The 21,027-nt window shown below is 43.2% G+C and overlaps 1 protein-coding gene and 1 pseudogene across 4 annotated transcripts in view; one reads left to right on the top strand and one right to left on the bottom strand.

The window, feature by feature from the left end:
- Positions 1-21,027, top strand: part of SSBP3 (single stranded DNA binding protein 3) — a 148,759-nt gene that overhangs the window by 109,703 nt on the left and 18,029 nt on the right. For 2 of the 4 annotated variants that reach the window (XM_075002447.1, XM_075002448.1), the window contains exons 6-7: positions 18,422-18,502; positions 19,275-19,334. In XM_075002447.1, coding sequence (XP_074858548.1) covers positions 18,422-18,502; positions 19,275-19,334 — 141 coding nt within the window. The remainder of the gene's footprint in view (positions 1-18,421; positions 18,503-19,274; positions 19,335-21,027) is intronic. The other 2 variants (XM_075002449.1, XM_075002450.1) reach the window with 1 other exon arrangement.
- Positions 6,187-8,441, bottom strand: LOC142017887 (non-selective voltage-gated ion channel VDAC2-like; annotated as a pseudogene).

Here is a 21,027-nt window from a genome sequence, read left to right as displayed (position 1 = left end):
CAGACTATGGTTGGTTACTAAAATTCCCTTCCCCTCCAAATAGTGACCCGCAGTACTAAAACCTACTTTCCCTTCAGTCATTTTCAGACAGATCGGGGAAGCTCTTCCCAGCACAGTTAGACAACAGAATTTCTGCCTGATGTCAACAGCAGTAGCATAGATCTCTCCTGTTCCTAGCAATGGACAAAAGGGTTACCACTCAACAGCTGCCAAGGAAAGTTTATGGCTTTATTAGCGATGAATAAATGGTGTGTGTTGGGGGGTGCACACACAAACTCAAGACACAGTGGTTGTATATTGTTGCCAAAGTTTGAACTCTGTATGTAGCTCTGTAACACACTCTGATGAAATGGAAAGTTGAACATAAATCAATGTCTGTTGCCGTGTTAGCTATGCATCAGCAGTTAGTGTGAGAGATGCACCATAACAAAGCAGTAGCTAGTCAGTGTTCCTATACTGCCCCCTAATGCTTCAAGATCTTGGGAGCTGTGAAGGATGGTGGGATTTCTGAGTTCGTTTTTCAGCCACCTCCTTAGTGTTGATTACCCAGAATAAATGCGTTTGTTTACTAGCTTGTAATCCTGTTGGTAAAACAGAAAGGAGACTAACGGAGGAGAAATTGAGGTGCTATACAGAACACATCGCCTAGGTAAAGCTTTCAGGCTGCCATGCTCTTTTTTCTTTTTTTTTGGGTATGACAGCAGATGTCTCTCATTAATATTTCTAAAGCCTTGATTATTACACTTCTGAGTAGCTCTTATTTAATTCTGTGAGTGTGTCTGTTACTTATTTCTCTTATGCTGGAAAAGCTGTGGGTACCTTTGTCACTTCATTTATTTTTTTTTCCTTGGGTTTCAGGCATAAACGCATCTCTCCCAATTTGTGTAATAAAGCTCAGCATGTGCCTTGGCTTGCTAATAAACCAGTGGCAGTCTGTTTTCTCTCTAAAAATACGGGGAGGGAACTGACTGTTTTTTATCTTTGTTTTCCCTTACCAAAAAAAAAACAAAAAAACCTCCTACTGGTGTAGGCACCAGATTGCTGCTTAACCAGTTAATAAGGATTGACCAAAAGAGAGAGTAAATCTGACCCTGCAGTTCTAGGTTCCCCAGATCAGAATAGCTGGGCTGCCACACCACCAGTGTATGCCTTGAGCTATGTGAAGAATCCCCTTCTGGAGCTATGAGGCCAGATCCTTGCAGTTCTCTTGCCATAGTTACAATATTCTCTCCCCAGTAGTCTCCTGCCTGGGGAAAAGGACATCCATAACACAGAGTAGTGCTAAATGCATGGAAATACATGTATCGCCATTCAAGCCTGGTCTCCCCGCTGGATCAGAGAATGAAGCCTGCATCAGCCCACCCTAGTGGGGTCAGTGTGCCACTCATATGACCACATCGTTGTTGGTTTTGTAGGAGTGTGAGCCTGAGGCCACCAGGAGACGATGGTATTAAGGAACAGATGCTGCTGGTATACAGATTAAGGTGGTAGATGGTATTAAGGAACAGATGCTCTTGGCATACAATAAAGATGTTGAAGTTAAGGAGAACTGGAGATTTTTCCTTGCTCTCTGCTGCTGCATATAGGGTCACCATTTTTCACTAGTTAGTCTCATTAAGTGGGCTTTTCAACTGGAATGTGACCAATGCCTGACATAGATTTCTTACTCTCACTACTACTTGTACCAGCCACAGACCTGCCTTCTCTTTCACTGACTGACCCCAGCTAGACAGCACAAGAAGGGCAAAACGACCCATCTCCTCCTAAGAGGGGGAAGTCTCATGACACTAGGAACCAGTGAGAAAAGAGGCGAGGGCTTACCCTGTTTGTTCTGCCTGTTGAAGATACTTGCCAATAGGCTTCTCAGACCCAGCCCACATGAGGGCACATACAGATCAGATCATTAATGGTTCCCGTGGTGATACCTTGGTGCAGAATTCTAGTAAGCAATACCTTTCAGTAGTCCTTTTTAGCCATGGTTCAGCTTGTTTCCTGAGCATTGCTCCCCATAGAGGATTTGCATTTTCCATCAGCAGCTTCTGTCTTCCTTCCAAATGAAAATGTCTTCCCAGAAGGGCATGGAACTAAACATTGGTGGTGGTGTTAGTCCAGCAGCTGTTTTAGGAAGAGTCTGGCTTTGTCCAGTTGACCATCGCGTCTGGGAAAGATGTTCAGCCCAGCTAGGGAAACATGGTTTTCAGTCATGAGACCTGCAATCCAGAGGCTTGCCACAAATGCTGCCTCTTTTCCTAGGAGATAAGGGGCTGATTCTTATAGTCCCCTTCATATTCTGTCCAGGCATCATCCCAATTTCAGACCTCTGTTACAAGCTTCTCCTTCTCTTCCTTCTGAAACAAAGAGCTCTCTTGCCAGAAACACAGGGGGCTGGAATAACTTGACCTTCGAAGGTTCCTTGCTTTTCCAGGGAATAGAAAGCTGTAGCAGTATACTTAGAGTTCAGCTGTGAGATTCAGCCTGGTTCCTTTTGACAACCATAGCCCATTTTTCCAGCATATTAGTGCTTCAGACAGTTTTTGTGAGCAATGGCCAAAAGCTTGCCATGTAAATGTATTAGCAGTGAGAATGGTCTGAAGAGCTCAGAGATGACCAGCTGTAGCATTAGATTGTCCTGCTGAACTCAATCCCACTTACAGGTGCCAACAAGCAAACCCTGGGGAGCCAGGGCCCAGTTGTTATGGAGAGAGAGGAGTTGTTTTCTGCAGAACTGAGCAGAAAATCAGCTCATGGCCCGCATGAGTAAACTTGCAGGAGGTTTGAGCAGCAGAAAGCTTTCCTGGGGAGTGGTGGGTGCTTGTGGAAGCATTCACCATGGGTGTATAAACATTATTCCAGTGTATCTGGGCTGGTAAGAACTTGCCAACTCTTGTTTCACAAAGGATTCATTCCCATACTTGGAACTGGTTAGTAGGCACTAGGTTTCCTGTGTCTTGGGCTTTTCAATAGGTTCTGTCCTTGGCAGTTCCCTGAAGATGAAGCGGGCTATGTTGGCCTCCTTTGTCATGTGCGTTCGTTACCAGGAGGACTAACTTGTGGATTGCCTTTCACATACCCCTTTAAAAATGAAAGCTCTTGATTTTGCTTAGCCATCAGATGGAGAAAAGAGGCTTTGCTTGTGGGGAAATTCTCTACCTGGCGCTGGTATTAATTTGGACCAGCATAAAGATTTATTGTCTTGGCTTGTCCTTTTGTTTCTTCACCTCTCCACCCTTTACATCATTGCCTTCTAAACACTTTCTGTGTGTCTTTTTACTTCATTGTCTTCTAAACAGTGCTGTTTGCCTTGGTGAAATCCCAGCCTGGGCGTGCAGAGGTCTGTATTTGGGTTCTTCCAAGGAACAGATGGCTTCCGTCACTTCTAGTTGGTCTCTCCTTCTAACATCCATGATTCTGGAATGTCACAATTATAGGGAGGGATCTGAAGCAGGGAGGGTAGCCAACCTGTTCTGCAACCTGTGGGACCCTAAATCCAACCTTGTCAGTCAGTCGTCATTTCAGATGCCCTTAGTGTCCGGCAGCCATTTGAGTCTCCAAGTAATTGAGGAATGGTTTGCTAAACACCGTGAATTTTCTGCAGCTTGCTGCCAAAGCCCTCTCTCCTGAACCTGAGTACATGGTGAATCATGCTGCTGCTGAAGGACAGTTTTTTTCTTTTAAAAGTTTCCTGTCGTTCACATTGTGAAATGCAGTTGCATTCCTCGCTGTTGTGCATGTGGCTTGAGAGTTGAATTAGCACATTGATCCTTTGGATAGCAAGATAGGCCTGAAGCCTTTAACGTACACCTCTCCTCCTGCCAATTTTGTCCTGATTAAGTGTGACGCCCTAAAGTAGGGGGAAATTATTGTATCTGCTGCCATGGAAAATGCCTCTAATCTCTCAGGCTACTGGTTACGCTACAGCTGTCTCTCAACAGAAGTCACTGTCGGAAGAGATTTCCTGACAGGCCTGACTAAACTTCTGTTGAGAGTGCATCCACACACACAAGCCAATTGGAAGAGTGTCTTGCTCTGTTGACAGAGCAACCAGACTGCCCAGCCGTGCTCTCGACAAAACAGGCACAGTGCTGCCCATTTGTTTTGGAAGCCCTGTCTGTGGAGAGAAAGCTGACCCTCCCCCGCATGCCCACAATGCTTTTTTGCCAGCAGAATCTGTTGACAGCGGTGTTAAGCCTCATAGCTGAAAGGCAGGACGTAAGTGCCGAGTTTTGTGGACGAGCTATTGACAGAACGCATTTTGCATGTGGACATTCCGCTTGTTTTGTCGAAAAAACTCTCTAGTGTAACCATAGCCTTAGTTTTTTCTGGTAGAATAGTTGAAGGTTCTGTTATATGCTTCTGACCTTATTTTGCAGAATTCCAGAGTTTTCCTAATAAAGAATTTTGTTAGAGGGGCAGCCATGTTTGTCTGTATCTGCAAAAACAAGAAGTCCTGTGGCATCTTATAGATTAGCAGATTTTCTTTTTGGACCATAAGTTTTCGTGGGCAAAGACCCACTTCGTAATTTCCTTCTTCTGGCTGGCATCTTATAATTCTTTCTTTTTAAAAAGGGAGTTAAGTTCTAGATTCTACCCAATTAACAAATACAATTTCAGACATCTCATGATAAAAAGGGAACCCAAAATGTAATTTATTGTGTTGGAATTTGTGCCTGGAGATATATCATTTAAAACGTGATACATTACTTCAGCTAAATATAAATTTTAAATAACTTGCTGTGTTGATGCTTTGCCTTGTTATACCATTCTTCATTGTTCTGTCTACCCCCAGAGGTACTTGAAAATAGGTTGTTTTTTTTTATTTTTTAAAAACAATCTGAAAGTATGCAGCCCATAAAACAATCCATTTATGCTAAATTACTTCTGAAACTAAATTCACACACATTTCTTGTGCAATTTTCCATGTTTAATATTTTACACGAAGGTTGAGAAGTTGAACTTACAAAAGCCGCTGGAAATCAGCTCATCAGTAACAACAAAAGGCTTCTATTATCTATTGGTATGGATTTGTTTTTAAAAGAAATGTTTCTCCTAGCCTACTTAGTTCAGGCCACTGTAATGAGACGTGGTAACAGAAATGGGCTAGAACACCTACACATACCTGTAATTATGTCTTCTGAGACCACTATGGTAAGTCTCTCAAAGGTACTTAAGAGAAGCAACGTTTATCAAGCAGTGAGTTAAGCCATTGTTTCCCAAAGTGTGTGGGTGGGGGAAGACTGGGACGGATTGTTTCCTAGATTCTCATCCTTTGTTTAAAATAGTCTCCAGTAGTTATGGCTGTGAAGAGTTTGAGACAACTTGCAGTGATGTCTGAGGTGCAGCCTGCCCTTCCCATTCATTCATTTGTGTGCAAAGTCAGATGCTGATGTGTCAAATATCATTAACTATTCATTGCGCATCAAAGTATATGAGAAAGAATAGGGGTTGATGTTCAGAACACTTACCTCAGCACAACCCAAAGTCTAGGGGACCTAAAGCAATGGTTTTCAGCCAGTGTACCGCGGCACATTGGTGTGCCCTGAGAACTATCCAGGTGTGCCATGAAATTACTCCTATTTTCCCTCCACATGGATCTTCAGAGCCACTGTGGTGGGGTAGGGGGAAATTGACAATCCCGCACCAGCTTTGCAGAGCACTGTGGGAGGAAATACCAACTCTGCAGATCCCCCTTCGTGCTGGTAGGCAACTGAAATGCTGCTTCCTGGCCAAATGAGTTGGGGGTCCCTGCTGTGTCAAGGGGGAGAGAGGACATGAGCCTATTAGAGCTGGGAGGCGGTTTAAATGCCAGGTCTTGGCTCCAACAGGCTGTCAAGGAGGAGAGCCTGCCTTCACGGGTTACCTGTTTATTCAACATCCCTAGCAGGGCCTTGAGCAGATTTTGAATGTGTGTCTGTGCTCACCATCTAAAACGGTGTATTCTGCTGTGGGTTTGAAATATTAATGCATTTGAGCCTTGTTTAGCTTCTTGTATGCACCACTGTGTTGCTAACCTCTCTAGAAAGACTGTAACCGTAGCGAATGTAAATGTGTTTATAGCAATTGATTCAGCTGGAAAAAGTAGGTGTGCCATGGAACTATTTGTGTCACTGAAATGTGCTGTGTTACTGGAAGGATTGGGAACCACTGCCCTAGAGAATTATCCAGAGTAGGGCTGCTAGGAGGGGAAATGGGTTTAATTCCTCTGAAAAGGAGCTCAGCTTTTGCAAGTTTGGGAAGCACTAGACTAAACGGTCTGTGACACTGTAATAATCACAGATAGCACTCTGGGAACAGAAATTGTGGAACTGGAGTTGTTCGCCTTTGTGGAGACGGAAGCAGTGGAATCCAACTGGTATTCCGCTGCACTGCCAAAATGAGTGCTATTGCTGCTTGCTGTCCAAGCTAGATTTACAGCCATATTAAGGTTGTCACTCACTTTCTGGTAAATTGAGCCACCAAATTCTGACCCATCATTGACGTTGGTGTGCAGCTGGAAGTTTTCAGTCTTGTAACCCACACAGAAACAATTCCTTGTTAGCTTTGATCTGATAACAAAAATCCAAGTCACCCTCGTAACCCAGATTTAGGCTTTCACATTTGTAAGATGACTTCATTTTGCCACCTTTCTTGCTTGTTTGGTGAGAAGGTTGTGTCAGATGTCCGCTTCAAACCTTTGCCAATCTGATCTTCAATCACAGTTTCTGTTCCCAGTATGTTATCTGTTGTCCAAATTTCAGTGAAAGTTAGCCCATGCTAAGCCCATTCGTATTCAGTCTCCAAGCTCCCGTTTGCTTTTCCTGTGTTTGTTTGATGAACCAGCTATTGTGGATTGCACTCCACTTTCAGTCTTTATTTTCATGTCCTGTTTCACCAGCCCAAAACCATAGCCTTTGACAATATCGCTGGCAGATGTGCTAAGAGCTCTATATGATAGAGTGGTTGCCCTTGGAGAGGGCAAAGTAAAACATTTGGGTTTTTCCTCTTCATATGGACTAAAATCTCTAATAATTAGTCTTGTACGTTCTTAGACATTCTTAAAAAAAAAAAAAAAAAAAGGATTTCTTTTTTATGGGGCTGCAACCCCAGGTTGTCAGACAAGTTAAGTAATATATGTTGAGCACCATAATAGAAGCAGTGGTTGCCCTGATTGGAGCCAATTCATCCTCCCCTTAAAGCATTCCATATTGCTGAACCATTGTGATCAGTCAGATGAGTTCACCAATAGATTTACAACCTAAAGAACCATTATTTTAATAAAAGAGAGGAAAATAAAGATCCAGAGGCACTCTTGGTGGAAATACAATTCTCTGAGGTTATAGAACATCTGCAAATATTTAGAGATAACAACATCCAGAGGTTCTGTTTTGTTTTTTTTTTGTTTTTTTTGTTTTTAAGAGGTACAAAATGAATCTCAGGCTCTGCTGTATAAGCTGGAAGGGCTTGGGCTGTGCGGGAGCAGAAGAAAGTAGAAAGGAAGGCTCCAGTTTAATTTGAGCACAATGGATTTAGTGGCCCCAGGGCAGCAGACAGGAAGTAGCTAACATTTTCAGATGCTGGTTGTTGTTGCTGTTTGAAAACCTCCAGCTCCTCCTATGCTGCATAACATGTCGAAAGAGCAAGCAGTGTAAGTTGAAAAGAACATGCCGGATTTGCTGAGATGTTTGCATAAACTGTACCTCTGCAGTCATATTATTCAGAAGAAGCTGCCATGAGTGTTACTCCTGTTGAAGGATAATGTGGCCAGGAGGATTTGATTTACTGCCGTGTGCCACTTGCCAACAAAATGTTTCACAAAGTCTTGAATTACCTGGGAGCATGTTACAATTTCTCACATGTTTGCAGCTTGCAGCGGCCATTCCTGTCTCTGTTGGGGGTGGGGGAAGGCTTGGAGTTGCTTGAGAAGGACTCAGTTAACTGCTGTTCTTCACGCTGAGCTGTATTTTGGCAAACTGAACTTTCTGAAGATTAAGCAAGTGGTAGCAGGGAAAAGGATTGTGTCTGTTTGGAAGCATGCGGACAGATCCCATTCCAAGACCATTTTTTTTTTCTGGAGGAATTCAGAGGAAATGTGCTTTTGTGAATTGCAATGATCAGTTTTAAGAGCAGGGATTGTTCTCTCTCCCCTTTTAGAGGACATTGTGAGTTGGGGCTGGATCTCTCTAACACCTTTCCATATAATGTGTGTGTGGCAGTGCACATAGAAGGGGGTGGCCTGCATTTCAAGCACACTTGCTTCATGACCATCAGCGTTGCTTTTAAACTTTGTGGCTATATCCCAGATGATTGTTTGCAGGTAACACTTCACTAAGGGAGAAGCCAGAGGTGGTGGAGAGTGAGCTCAATATATCTGCATGGGTCTGTTCCAAAGTCCATACACCAATGTTTTCAAATACTGCAGAGTTGAACTCTTGAGTGTCTGAAATGGTACCTGCAACTGTTCTCATGCTCAACTGTACTATATAATAAAAAAAAATTTTTTAGGCTTGCTTAGAAAAGAGGAGAAAAAGTACCCTGTTCACAACTGATACATTTAAATGGCAAAAATGAAAGACGTGCTTTTAATTTGAAGGCTGGGTGGGGTATTCATTCTCTGTCAAATTGCTGCTGTTTTACTCTGCAGCATTTGTTCTGTGAAATAGTTTTCCTGGTCTGAAGCAGAGTAGATTGATTTAAATCTAGGTGATTTTAAATTACCAAAAGAAATTGTTGATTTAAATCAAATTACCAAAACAGTACAGACTGTGCTGAGAGTGCCCTCAATTTTGGCATATACCTCATTGAACTTATTATCACTTCTGTTTTTTGAGACGACAAATACAGGATGAGGCTCTCTGGGGGAAAGCTGTTACACTAAAATAAAATAGACTTACTGCATCGCCATTTTGCTCTGTGATCATGATGCCCTAAAATAAGGGGCATGTATTATGTAATCGACACTCAGTGGCAACTGACAACTTTCTGTTTCTCTCACTGCGTCTTTCTCTATTGTGTACTTGAGTGATAGATTCTAAATGTAGTTAATTAAGCAAGCCATAAGGATTAGCCAATATAAACTTTTTTGCTAACATGCAACAGCTTGAGAATTTACTTGTCAAATCTGACTTGTCCTGACAGGCAAAGAGAGTCTTGAAGAATGATGCATTCCCAAGTGAATTAGTTATCACTAATCAGTTGATCCACTCAAGCCATAGTCACATCTTCATCCACATCATTGTCTCCCAATAAGGAACAGAGAGGTAGTTGTGTTAGTCTCTATTCTAAGAAAACAAGCAAGCAGTCATGTAGCAGTCCAAAGACTAACCAAATAATTTATTAGATGATGAGCTTTCATGGGGCAGACCCGTTTCTTCAGTTCAGGAGAAGTGGGTCTGCCCCACAAAAGCTCATCACCTGATGCATTATTTTGTTAGTCTTTAAAGTGCTACCTGACTGCTTGTTTTTTGTCCCAATAAGGAGTTTTCCTCACAATCTTTCCTTTTTGCTGCTAAGTCCATCATCATCATGATCACCATCATCTTGCACTGCTTACACTTAGAATCATAGAAGAGTAGGACTGGAAGGGACCTCGAGAGGCCATCAAGTCCAGCCCCCTGCCCTCATGGCAGGACCAAGCAATTTCTAGACCATCCCTGAAAGCCATCTATCTAACATCTTCTTCTTAAATATCTCCAGTGGTGGAGATTCTACCACCTCCCTTGGCAATTCGTTCCAGTGTTTGATCACCCTGACAGTTAGGAACTTTTTCCTAATGTCCAACCTGAACCTCCCTTGCTGCAATTTAAGTCCATTGCCTCTTGTTCTATCCTCAGAGGCAAGGAAGAACAAGTTCCCTCCCTCTGCCTTATGACACCCTTTTAGATACCTGAAAATTATCATGTCCCCCCTCAATCTTCTCTTTTCCAAACTAAACAAGCCCAATTCTTTCAGCCTTTCTTCATAGGTCATGTTCTCTAGACCTTTGATCATTCTCGTTGCTCTCCTCTGGACCCTCTCCAATTTCTCCACATCCTTCCTGAACTGCGGTGCCCAGAACTGGACACAATACTCCAGCTGAGGCCTAACCAGCACAGAATAGAGCAGGAGAATGACTTCTCGTGTCTTGTTCACAACACACCTGTTAATGCATCCGAGAATCATGTTTGCTTTTTTTGCGACAGCATCACACTGTTGACTCATATTTAGCTTGTGGTCCACTATAACCCCTAGATCCCTTTCTGCTGTACTCATTCCTAGGCAGTTCTTTCCCATTCTGTTGTGTGACACTGATTGTTCCTTCCTAAGTGGAGCACTTTGCATTTGTCCTTATTAAACTTCATCCAGTTTACCTCAGCCCATTTCTCCAGTTTATCCAGATCCTTTTGAATTATGACCCTATCTTCCAAAGAAGTTGCAACCCCTCCCAGCTTGGTATCATCTGCAAACTTAATAAGTGTACTTTCTATGTCAATATCTAAATTGTTAATGAAGATATTGAACAGAACCGGTCCTAAAAGAGACCCCTGTGGAACCCCACTAGTTATACTTTTCCAGCAGGATTGAAAACCATTAATAACTACTCTCTGGGTACGGTTATCCAGCCAGTTGTTCACCCACCTTATAGTAGCCCCATCTAAGTTGTATTTGAGTAGTTTATTGATAAGTATATTATGTGAGACCATGTCAAATGCTTTACTGAAGTCTAGGTATATCACATACACCGCTTCTCCCTTATCCACAAGGCTCGTTATTCTATCAGAGAAAGCTGTTAGATTGGTTTGACATGATCTGTTTTTAACAAAACCATGCTGGCTGTTTCCTAGCACCTTACCACCTTCCAATTGCTTGCAGATGATTTCTTTAATGACTTGCTCCATTATCTTTCCTGGCACAGAAGTTAAGCTGACTGGCCTGTAGTTTCCCAGGTTATTCTTGTTACCCTTTTTATAAATGGGTACTATATTTGCCCTTTTCCAGTCTTCTGGAATCTCTCCCGTCTCCCACGATTTTCCAAAAATGATTGCTAAAGGCTCAGATACCTCTCCTATCAGCTCCTTGAGGATTCTAGGATGCATTTCATCAGGCCCTGGTGATTTGCAGGCATCTAATTTTTCTAAGTAAATTTTAATTTGTTCTTTTCTTATTTCAACTTCTAAAGCTACCCCTTTTTCACTAGCATTCTCTGTCAGGCATTCCTTTAGATTTCTCAGTGAAGACCGAAACAAAGAAATCATGAAACAGCTGTGCCTTTTCCAAATTCCCTGTTACTGTTTCTCCCTCATCACTGACCAATGGCCCTACCCTCTCCTTGGTCTTCCTCTTGTTACCAATGTATTTGTAAAAAGCCTTCTTGTTTCCCTTTATGCTTGTAGCTAGCTTGAGCTCATTTTGTGCCTTAGCCTTTGTACTCTTGCTCCTGCATGCTTGTGGTGTTTGCCTATATTCATCCTTTGTAATTTGTCCTAGTTTCCATTTCTTATATGATTCCTTTTTTAGTTTGAGATCATGCAAGATCTCCTGGTTAAGCCAAGGCAGTCTTTTGCCATGTTTTCTATCTTTCCTACGCAGCGGGATAGCTTGCTTTTGGGCCCTTAATAATGTCCCTTTGAAAAACTGCCAGCTCTCCTCAGCCGTTTTTCCCCTCAGTTTAGCTTCCCATGGGACCTTACTTACCAGCTGTCTGAGTTTACCAAAAACTGCCTTCCTGAAATCCATTCTCTATTGTACTGTTTTCCCTTCTACCCTTCCTTAGAACTGTGAACTCTATGATTTCATGATCACTTTCACCCAAGCATCCTTCCACTTTCAAATTCTCAATAATTTCCTCCCTATTTGTTAAAATTAAATCTAGAACAGCTTCCCCTCTGGTAGCTTTTTCAACCTTTTGGAATAAAAAGTTGTCTGCAATGCAATCCAAGAATTTATTGGACAGTCTGTATTAGTTTCCCAGCATATACCTGGATAGTTGAAGTCCCCCATCACCACCAAATTCTGGGCCCTGGATGATTTTGTTAGCTGTTTAAAGAAAGCCTCATCCACCTCTTCCACCTGGCTAGGGGGCCTGTAGTAGACGCCTAGTAGGACCTCCATCCTTGTTTTTTACTCCTCTGAGTCTAACCCAGAGACTTTCAACCCGTCCATCTCCTATGTCTATCTCCACCTCTGTCCAAGTGTGTACATTTTTAATATGCAAGGCAACACCTCCTCCCTTCTTTCCCTGTCTGTCCTTCCTAAGCAGGAAGGACTGGAAAAGGGCAAATACAGTACCCATTTATGAAAAGGGGAACAAGAATAACCTGGGAAACTACAGGCCAGTCAGCTTAACTTCTGTGCCAGATGATCTTCCTTAGCAGGCTGTACCCTTCAATACCAGCATTCCAATCATGAGTATTATCCCACCAAGTTTCTGTGATGTTTATTCTTCTTGTTTATTTCCCATACTTCTGCTGACTGGTTAGAAGTGTCCTGAAGGCTTTAATTAAAAGCTGCTAGCCACCTCTCTCTCTTCCCCCCCCACCCCCCACTTCTAGCCACTTCTCTCCCCCGCCCCGCCCCACCTCCCCAAGGAGAGACACATTTTGGGGAAGACAGTGGATCTCCTGTATCAGTTGCCAAATGATGCTTTTAAGAATAATGATCTTGATTATCTCCCCCCACCCCACCCTGCTGCCATGTGCAATTAAAAGTAGACCATTCTGTTCTAAAACTGAGGTCTGTCTAAGATAAAGGCAGAAGATATTACTGAGATGCCTGGCAAAACAAGAAATCCATCATTTATCCTTTTATTAAACAGGTTAAATGTTAACATTAATTATTTCAACCCTCTCTGTCTGTCTGTCTGTCTGTCTCCTCCCAAGCACACAGACAGAAGAAGCCATACATCCTGTGATAGGGAAAGTTTTTTTTACAGGTTGAACTTCTTTAGTCTGGTATTCTAGGGACCTGATTGGTGCCAGATGAGAGAATCTGCCAGACCACAGGAGGTCAATTTTGTCCAGCAGCGTTACCAACACCTCCTTTGCTTACTCCTCTCTTAAAGGACATCTAAGGGTAAATTACAACTAAATAAACAGCAGGGAGCACTGAGTGCTGGGAGTGATGGATTGAAACAAATTTTATGGAACTGCAGGAAACTTGGTTACACCCATGACAAATGGTCATCCAGCTAACTAAAATCAGGCTGGATTACAGATGTCGCCAGATGCGAGATCTTCCGGATTAGAGAGGTTCAGCCTGTCGATTGTCATGCTCTTGGCCAATTCTTCCTCCATTCCCATCAGATCAGCAGGTGACCTGGTGTTCGGGAACTAATAAGGTTTTTCTGTTGGTGGTGCCAGTTTATACCATCTTCTTTTTCCTGTGACCGTGTCTAGATTGCTGAGAACTGTTGGCAAAAGATATGCAAATACGCGTAGTACTTGCCAAGAGCTGTGTCGGGAGGCTTTCCCGACATTAGCCCATCCACACAGGGCCAGAAGTCAGGATGTCTCGGCAGAGAGGGGTTTCCATTCTTCATTGTGGAACGAGGAGGACAGGGAGGTTGGCAGAACACTCCTGATACAGCAGATTTCTGCCAAGAGATCTCTGGTCTCCTGCCCAAAGCCTGCAGTCTAGACTAGCCTACCATACCCTCTGAGAAGGTGAATATGCAGCCAAGCCACATGATTTCATGTGGGAGACCTTTGGGTTAGCAGAGACACTTCCCATTCCCAGCATAAGCACCAACACAAAAGAATAGTATTCATTCACTCTGGTAGCTTCCCTGGGTGCCTGGGCTGGCAGGAGAGAGTGGTTTTAGCAGTGCAGTTACTGAGGCGGTATTGCTCATAGGAGTCGTCCCTGGCTTTGCACTCAAGCTTGTCATCGTTGAGTATTCTGGCCAGTCCAGCAGAATTCTGACAGTGCTGCTTTCACTGGATCTCTCCCCCGGCTGCAGCCTTGCCAGCCTCCGTGCCAGGGGTAGAACAGATGTTTCCCCTTCTTTCTGCAGAAGAACATTTCTCAAGCTTTTCTTCCCCCCCAGCCCTCCAACCTTACCAGAAGTTCCCTCACCCCAGCTTGGTTGCCAGGAATGGAGAGAACAGCCAGCTGTATTCCCTCTAACTTTTTTCCATCTGTGAGCAGAATAAATTTTATGTGCGCCAAGATGTGTGGGTATGTCCACCAGAAGAAACACATGCAGATGGCTGTGGACCATGGTGTGTGCTCTGCTGATCAGCTGGGTGGCATTTGAATCTCACCTGGGTGGTGGCTGAAACACTCTGCTTTCAGGGCATGCTGACAACCAATGGACCCCACCCCCGGCTGGGCCTGAGCAGCTCCAGCTTGTTCAGAGAGGGGCTCTTAATTTGAATGCTGTGCTTGTGAGCACCCAAGGTTTCCCCAGGGCAATCACTGCCCCTTTGGCATCTGGCTGCACCCAGTGGTGTAGCTGCCTCTTGCTGTGCTGGATGCTCAGGGGGTTCAGCAAGACAGTCTTTGCACTTGGCGATGGCCTGTATCCCCTTCAGTGGCAGCATCTGCCTTTACTGCAATCCAGCCCTGCTGCTTTGCTAGCAGATGGGTTGGAACAGCCTTGGGGATATCAGCAGGACATTGCTGGTCTGCTTTCCCCTGCAGGCATGATCAAGTAAGGGGGAGGGGCTCCTTCTCAGGGAGTCTAACGTCAGTTTGTTCCTCCAGCTATATCCGGACCTTGCACATTATGGGTTCCCTCAGGCTTCCTGATCTCGACTCCTGCTGCCTTCTTCGACTTACTGGGTCACGTACAGATTCTGGCCTCAGCAAGTCCCTGCCAGCACTCTATGCCTCTTTCCCCCAGGATTTACCTTAGGACCCCGCTAAAGAATGCTTTTCGCACAAGCTTTGAGAAGGATCTCACTGAGGCTCATCCCCTCGCTGCCCCACACCGTCCCCTGCTGCGGTCATGGGTTGCACCCTGAATGGGTCTCACTTCTTGGAGCTGTAAGCTACTAGATGCCTCTTGCACCACGTGAAAAGATCCTGCATCCCTGCTTCCACTGGCCCTCGCGAATGCTCCTTTCAAACAGCCATCCTTGGTGTTTCCTGACTCTGTAGATCTGCTTTTGCCTGCCGTTCGGTTTGGTGGGAGGGCTGTGCGAGCAGAGTTCCGTTCTACTGCATTTTTGAAGACCTGTGATTAGATTTCTCTGGGTGGGTGGGTGTGCCTGACGGCCCTAGAATGGTGCCTGGCTTAGAACTCTGAGCTCCACCAGGAGCAGAGGGTTCCTTTTTCCTTTCAGGGGCTGGTATGCCACTTAGAAATGCCCTTTCAAGCTCAGGGAGGGGTCTTGGTGGTAATTTCTGCCTGAGCCTTTCTGTTTTGCAGTGAGATGAAACTCTCATTTCCCAGGGAGATGAATCAGCCCTCTGGGAAATGCTGTAGAGTTAGGGGTTCATTCTGCCAGCAGTGCAAGGTATTGAATAGAGAAACATCAGCCTTCTAAGCAATCTTGCAGGTGTCTTCCTAATTGGTGGTCAGTTTGGACGCTGCGCCCTCCTCTGTTCTGTGGATGCTCCAAGGTGAAGAGGGAGTGGTGTGTCATCCATGGGTACATCTCCACTGCATCAGGGATTGACTTGGCAGAGATCAGTCCACCAGGTATCAGTTCATCATGTCTGTGACGATGTAACAAATGAGCTTCCGAGCTTATTCCTGTCAATGTTGATTCTCCATCAGGACAAGAAGAGTAGCCAGTATTGGCGGGAGAGCAGCACTTGTACCGCAGTTGTATGTCTCCTTAAGGTGTACAGTTTGCATAACTGAAGTAGACCAATGGTAAAGATAAGGGTAGGTGAGGCCTATAAATAGAGAAAATGCCTCTTGTGGAAAATGGCCATTTTTGAACTCAAAAGCTACCTGAATGTACATCATATGGGATCTCTTTAATCCTGTGGCAGTTTTAACTACCGAGGGATTCTCTGCAGTTCCTTTCATTTAACGAAGAATCATGTTTTTATTTACCATGAGCATTTTTTGTGGTGATTTAAACTCAAGTCCCTGCACGTGGCTGGACTTCATAGACTTCAGTGGCTTTCTTCACAGGCTCAGCAGCCCCTCTGCATGTTGTCAACTGCAGGATGCAGGACCAAATTTACTTATTCCATGTGGCTGGTGAGTGGTGACAATACTGGCAACTTCCCTCGAGATTTGACTTGTGTCTAGCATAGTGGATCCATCACAAAAGAGAGGTAGATTCACCCTCCCTCGTGTGTTTGATTTCTCCTAGTGAGATCCACTATTCCAGTCAGACCCCATGCCTATGTTTGTCTAGTTGGCATTTAGTAGATAATTGTCTTCTTATGAGTTATTTTCTCTTTCCATTCAAGGGGGGAATGTTTAAAGGTCACGAAAGGTTCTAGTGAAATCCCCGACATGGTTGAGGTTCAATTGCAATGATTTCAGCTTTGTCTCCTCTCCTGTGCAATGATTTCTTTGGGGGGAGGGTGATATCAATTCTGAGAACATGCCAGTGAGGGGAGAATATTCAGAGGGTATTTTTGAAGTGGTGGTGGGGCGTAGAGAGGTGTTGCACCTTTTGAGTTACGGCTTCTGCTCAAAACAGTGGCTCTAGGGCTATGTCTACACTAGCTCAAAACTTCGAAATGGCCATGCAAATGGCCATTTCAAAGTTTACTAATGAAGCGCTGAAATACATATTCAGCGCTTCATTAGAATGTCGGCAGCCATGGCACTTCGAAATTGATGTGGCTCGCAGCCGTGCAGCTTGTCCAGACAGGGCTCCTTTTCAAAAGGACCCGGGCAACTTCAACATCCCTTATTCCTAACAGCAGATAGGAATAAGGGGATTTCGAAGTTGCTGGGGTCCTTTTGAAAAGGTGCCCCACCTGGGTGAGCCATGTCAATTTCAAAGTGCCGTGGCTGCCGGCATTCTAACGAGGCGCTGAATATGTATTTCAGTGTTTCATTAGTAAACTTCGAAATGGCCATTTTGAAGTTTTAGGCTAGCGTAGACACAGCCTGGTGAGGTATGAAAACTATTCTTGCCTTATTGTACTACCCTATATTACCAGGTAGTGTTAGTTATGCCTAGCCTGATTTAAAGCAAGAGAGATTCCTTTAGATGCGCCTATGTACTGAACATGGAAGATTGACGGTGGGCTGGTTCTCCTGTAATCTTTGTGGCTGCGTCTTTCTGCGTTAACACTTAAAAAATTCCTCTTACTTTATTTACATTGCACTCAAGTTTCCGTCTTACAAAGGATTTGCAGGTGCAAATGTCCTGCCTTCATTAACTTCCCCTCCCTTCTTAATTTATGTGATTTCAATTTTCCTTCCCTGTACTGTTAATTAGGGGACCCCTCTAATCAGTACCATTATCACAGTGGTATTCATGTTTAGGAAAGCTGCTAAACAAATGCTTGCAAAATTGCTAAATGGCTAATTAATGTCTGTTAATTAAGAAAATTGCTCATGGTAACAAACCATGCCATTGCTGGCAGCAGCTAGAAGGCGAACACTTGTTGAAATTAGTAATGTGGCAGGTATAGAACATCTGCTGCTGTGCTTTTCCTGAAGTGCGTGGCTGCTTCACATAACATACTTACCAGGCTTATTTGCTTTCTGTGCCAATTACAAGTTCTTGGACTTGGTTTCTTTTTTTGTTGTTTTTGTTTTTTGTTTTGTTTTTTGCATTAATGTGCATCAGTGTGTTCTTGCCCAGAGCCCACATTTTTCCAAACTCATTTCATGCTTTAAAAGGGGGATTAAAAAATGGGTGTTCAATCCAAAAAGGAAAAAATAGTCTGAAACTGCTGTCTTGCGGTGTTAAAAGCGACATGAACTAATCTTTCCTTTTTTCCCCTAGACCTGTTTACTGTTGCTTTTACTCCAAAGAAACTTTACTTGCATCATGACGTAATTCGTCTTGGGGAAGGGCATTGCATCTGTAAGGGTAACAACACATGTAGAAGTGGATTAGAATTGTGCCTTCCATTCATTGGAGCTAACATAGGCTTCCACTTCAAAAATAGCTGGCACAAACATGCATGTGCCCTAAGTGAGATCTGTGGCTGTCTGCTATTTTTAATACCTTGTGTTAACCACTGACCAAAAAATACAGAGGAAGCCCTTTAAGGTGTTTCCTAATTTCAGGAAGGCATGGGAAGGCAGCAGAGAACCCTTCTCTCTCCCTGTACACACTTACAAACCTATCCAAAGGTATTTGTCATTGCAGCCTGGTTGAATTCTAAACCATCTACTGTAATGTTGCTGGTGTGCTTTGACAGATGTTCTATTTTTTTTTCCTGCATACATCATTCACTGTTCTTTTATTACAAATTAAAAGAAACTCTGCGAAAATGAGACTGGCTTCCCTACCAAGCGATCCACCAGTAAATCCTTTTTAGCTCTCTCTGCGCTTTCATGTGCTAATCTATAACCTCCTTCTACTGTCTGACCTCACAGGGACCACCTGGTTCTCAGCCCTCGCCACACGCACAGCCTCCACCTCACAATCCTAACAGCATGATGGGACCCCACAGTCAGGTAAAGACACTAGAAATATGTAGGGCAGTGATAACGGGGCTTGCGTTCTGTTTTTGTTCTGTAAGCTTGTTGGGGTCTGATGGTCAGTCGGTGCAACTCACCAGAGCACCTTTGATTCTTATGGGGCTTTGCTGATTTACGCCAGCTGGGGATCCGATCCTTAAATTTTATTCTTCCAGCATCATGCCAGAGGCAGTATGAAATGTTTGTTTCTTTTGATTTGGCACATTCAGTTGATTACATACAGTGGATTAGAGAGCCCATTTGTAAGTTTCAAATAAATATCATAGCTGTATGTATAATATATATATATAAATGATATAGCTATGATAGTGTGAGAATTTTGATTTGTGTGGGTATTTTTTTTTAATTGCATTCATAGCACTAATAGGAACACATGGTTTAAGTGCTTGGCTTTTGGTTCTTGGCACTGGGCTATTTTGCTTCATTTATCAATTTTCTTTTTTTTCTTTTTTTTTAAACTTGGAAAATGTCTAATCATCCTGGGTCTCCTGTGCACTAATTTTAGCTGCTTTATATCACTCTAAGTATGTTAAACAAATTTCTCTTCAACAAAAATAAGTCTGTGAAAAATGCAAAAATGGAGGGTGAAGATCATTTTTTATCAGCTTCTAATTTTTTTAAAAAAAAAAAAAGATTTCTCCAGAAAAATGTGTGGATTGTAACCAGAGTCTGTATGGAATGTAGCAATTCTCTTTATGTCCATGCTGTGAGTGCATCCTGTCACTGAACTAATTTCATATAATTACAGCCTTTTATGTCACCGCGATACGCAGGAGGTCCCCGGCCCCCCATCAGAATGGGAAACCAGGTATTGTATTTCCTGCCTCTGTTACCTGAGTTAAGTTAAGGATTTTAAACTGAAACTTCTTTGGTAGTGTGGGGAGGCCAGACTTCCCTAGAGCTGAAGGTTTCTTTTGTTTTAGACGTCTTTGTGGTATCTGTCATTCAAATAACATTAATTCACTGATTTAACAAAGTCTGTCCAAATATGTTCTCTTCTCTCCACAAGGTTTATAACACAGTGACTCTCAGGAAACCACTTCCTGGTAAAAACACAATCACGAAAACATAGTCAGTTTCAGGACCCGGCACAGAAAGTGTGTTCTCTCCACTGCCAACAGCTCCTTAACTGTCCAGAATGCTTCTACATGTACACAATTCTGAGTTCTCCTTTATGATCACACAACTTTTTGGCTTCCTTTGACTGTCACCTGTGATTTCAGCTGACGTAAGCCAAGTTGTGCTGTCACTGGTTGCGGCTTAAAATAAAGCTAGCTTAAAACATTAATTTTTCTTTGAACCTTCAAAAATCAAAATGATGCACGTGATCCTGGTGTTAGGGGGGGAAAAAGTCCACTAAGAACACTTAGATCCACTGCTAGGTTAAATTTTAGCTTGATTTTTCTTATTCCATGCTAAAAGAAAATGGGGGTGGTGGTGGTATATTTATAAACATGGCCTACTTATCAACAGGAGTTCTAAGACTGTGGCCTTTTTAGTTGTAAGTATATCCTAAGAATGTTGCTAATTACAGCTTAGTTTCTATTCCAATAATGTCATTTTGCTTTTAACAAAGGAAGACATTTTAAAATAAACCTTGTAATGCTTGTTAGTGCATTACACTCTGTTAAACAAGACAGTGTTTTAAGAACATGCTTTAGAAATGTCCATTTAATTTTTAATAGTTTTAATACTTTTCTATGAGTGGTTTTTATTTTTTTCAGTAGTAAGTGGCTCATCACTTTGTCACCGGAACTCACAAATAGTGCATACAAGTTCTTGCTGTTAGAAATTTTTAGGCATCCATTTATTTCCTGTATCTCTGTTTAGCTGCCTGATTGATTGTAAGAAGAACTTATGAAAGGGAAAGCTGTCTTAAAGCCAACTGCCTTATCAGTTTGAGTCAATTACAAGAGACAGATTTGCTACACCCAAAGTACTGGTTTGCTAGAGATAAACATGGACTATCTTACCAAGTACTAAATAAGATGAAACTTCTTGTAATCGCCAGCCTTCCCAGTGCTATGGGGCATCTTTAAAAATAACCCTGTTCCGTGCTCTCCTTTTGTGAAGTTCGAGTGGACTGTGTGTGTGAGTGAACTGTGTGTGTTTCTCTTGGGGCTCTAGGGAATGAGGAAGGAGGACTTAAGGAGTCTGTCCTCCCAGCTTTATACATCTCCTCCACTTTCCTTGCATTGCCTTCCTCATTAGCGCTGGTGAAATCTCACAGGCCAGGAAGAAGAGGAAACCTGCACATGGAAAATAACTAATTCTTTAAGCAACTCTCCGTAACTTATTTCTGGAGTGCTTTACAATGGAGGCCTTCTGCCTGCCCTGCAAAGGAGGACCTTGATCACATACTCAGCCTCTTGCCTCTGGTGCCTGGCATAAAGTGCTCAGGAAAGAGGATTGGAGTCAAGTCTAAAGATGGGAAACCTGAGGATGAATTCAACTGCTTGACATCTTGCTTAGAATATTGGGGATGTATCACCGCTTGAGAA

This window comes from Carettochelys insculpta, chromosome 9 (genome assembly GCF_033958435.1).
Source record: "Carettochelys insculpta isolate YL-2023 chromosome 9, ASM3395843v1, whole genome shotgun sequence".
NCBI lineage: Eukaryota > Metazoa > Chordata > Testudines > Carettochelyidae > Carettochelys > Carettochelys insculpta.
The sequence above is the reverse complement of the archived record's forward strand: the minus strand, read 5'-3'. Positions and strand labels throughout refer to the sequence as shown.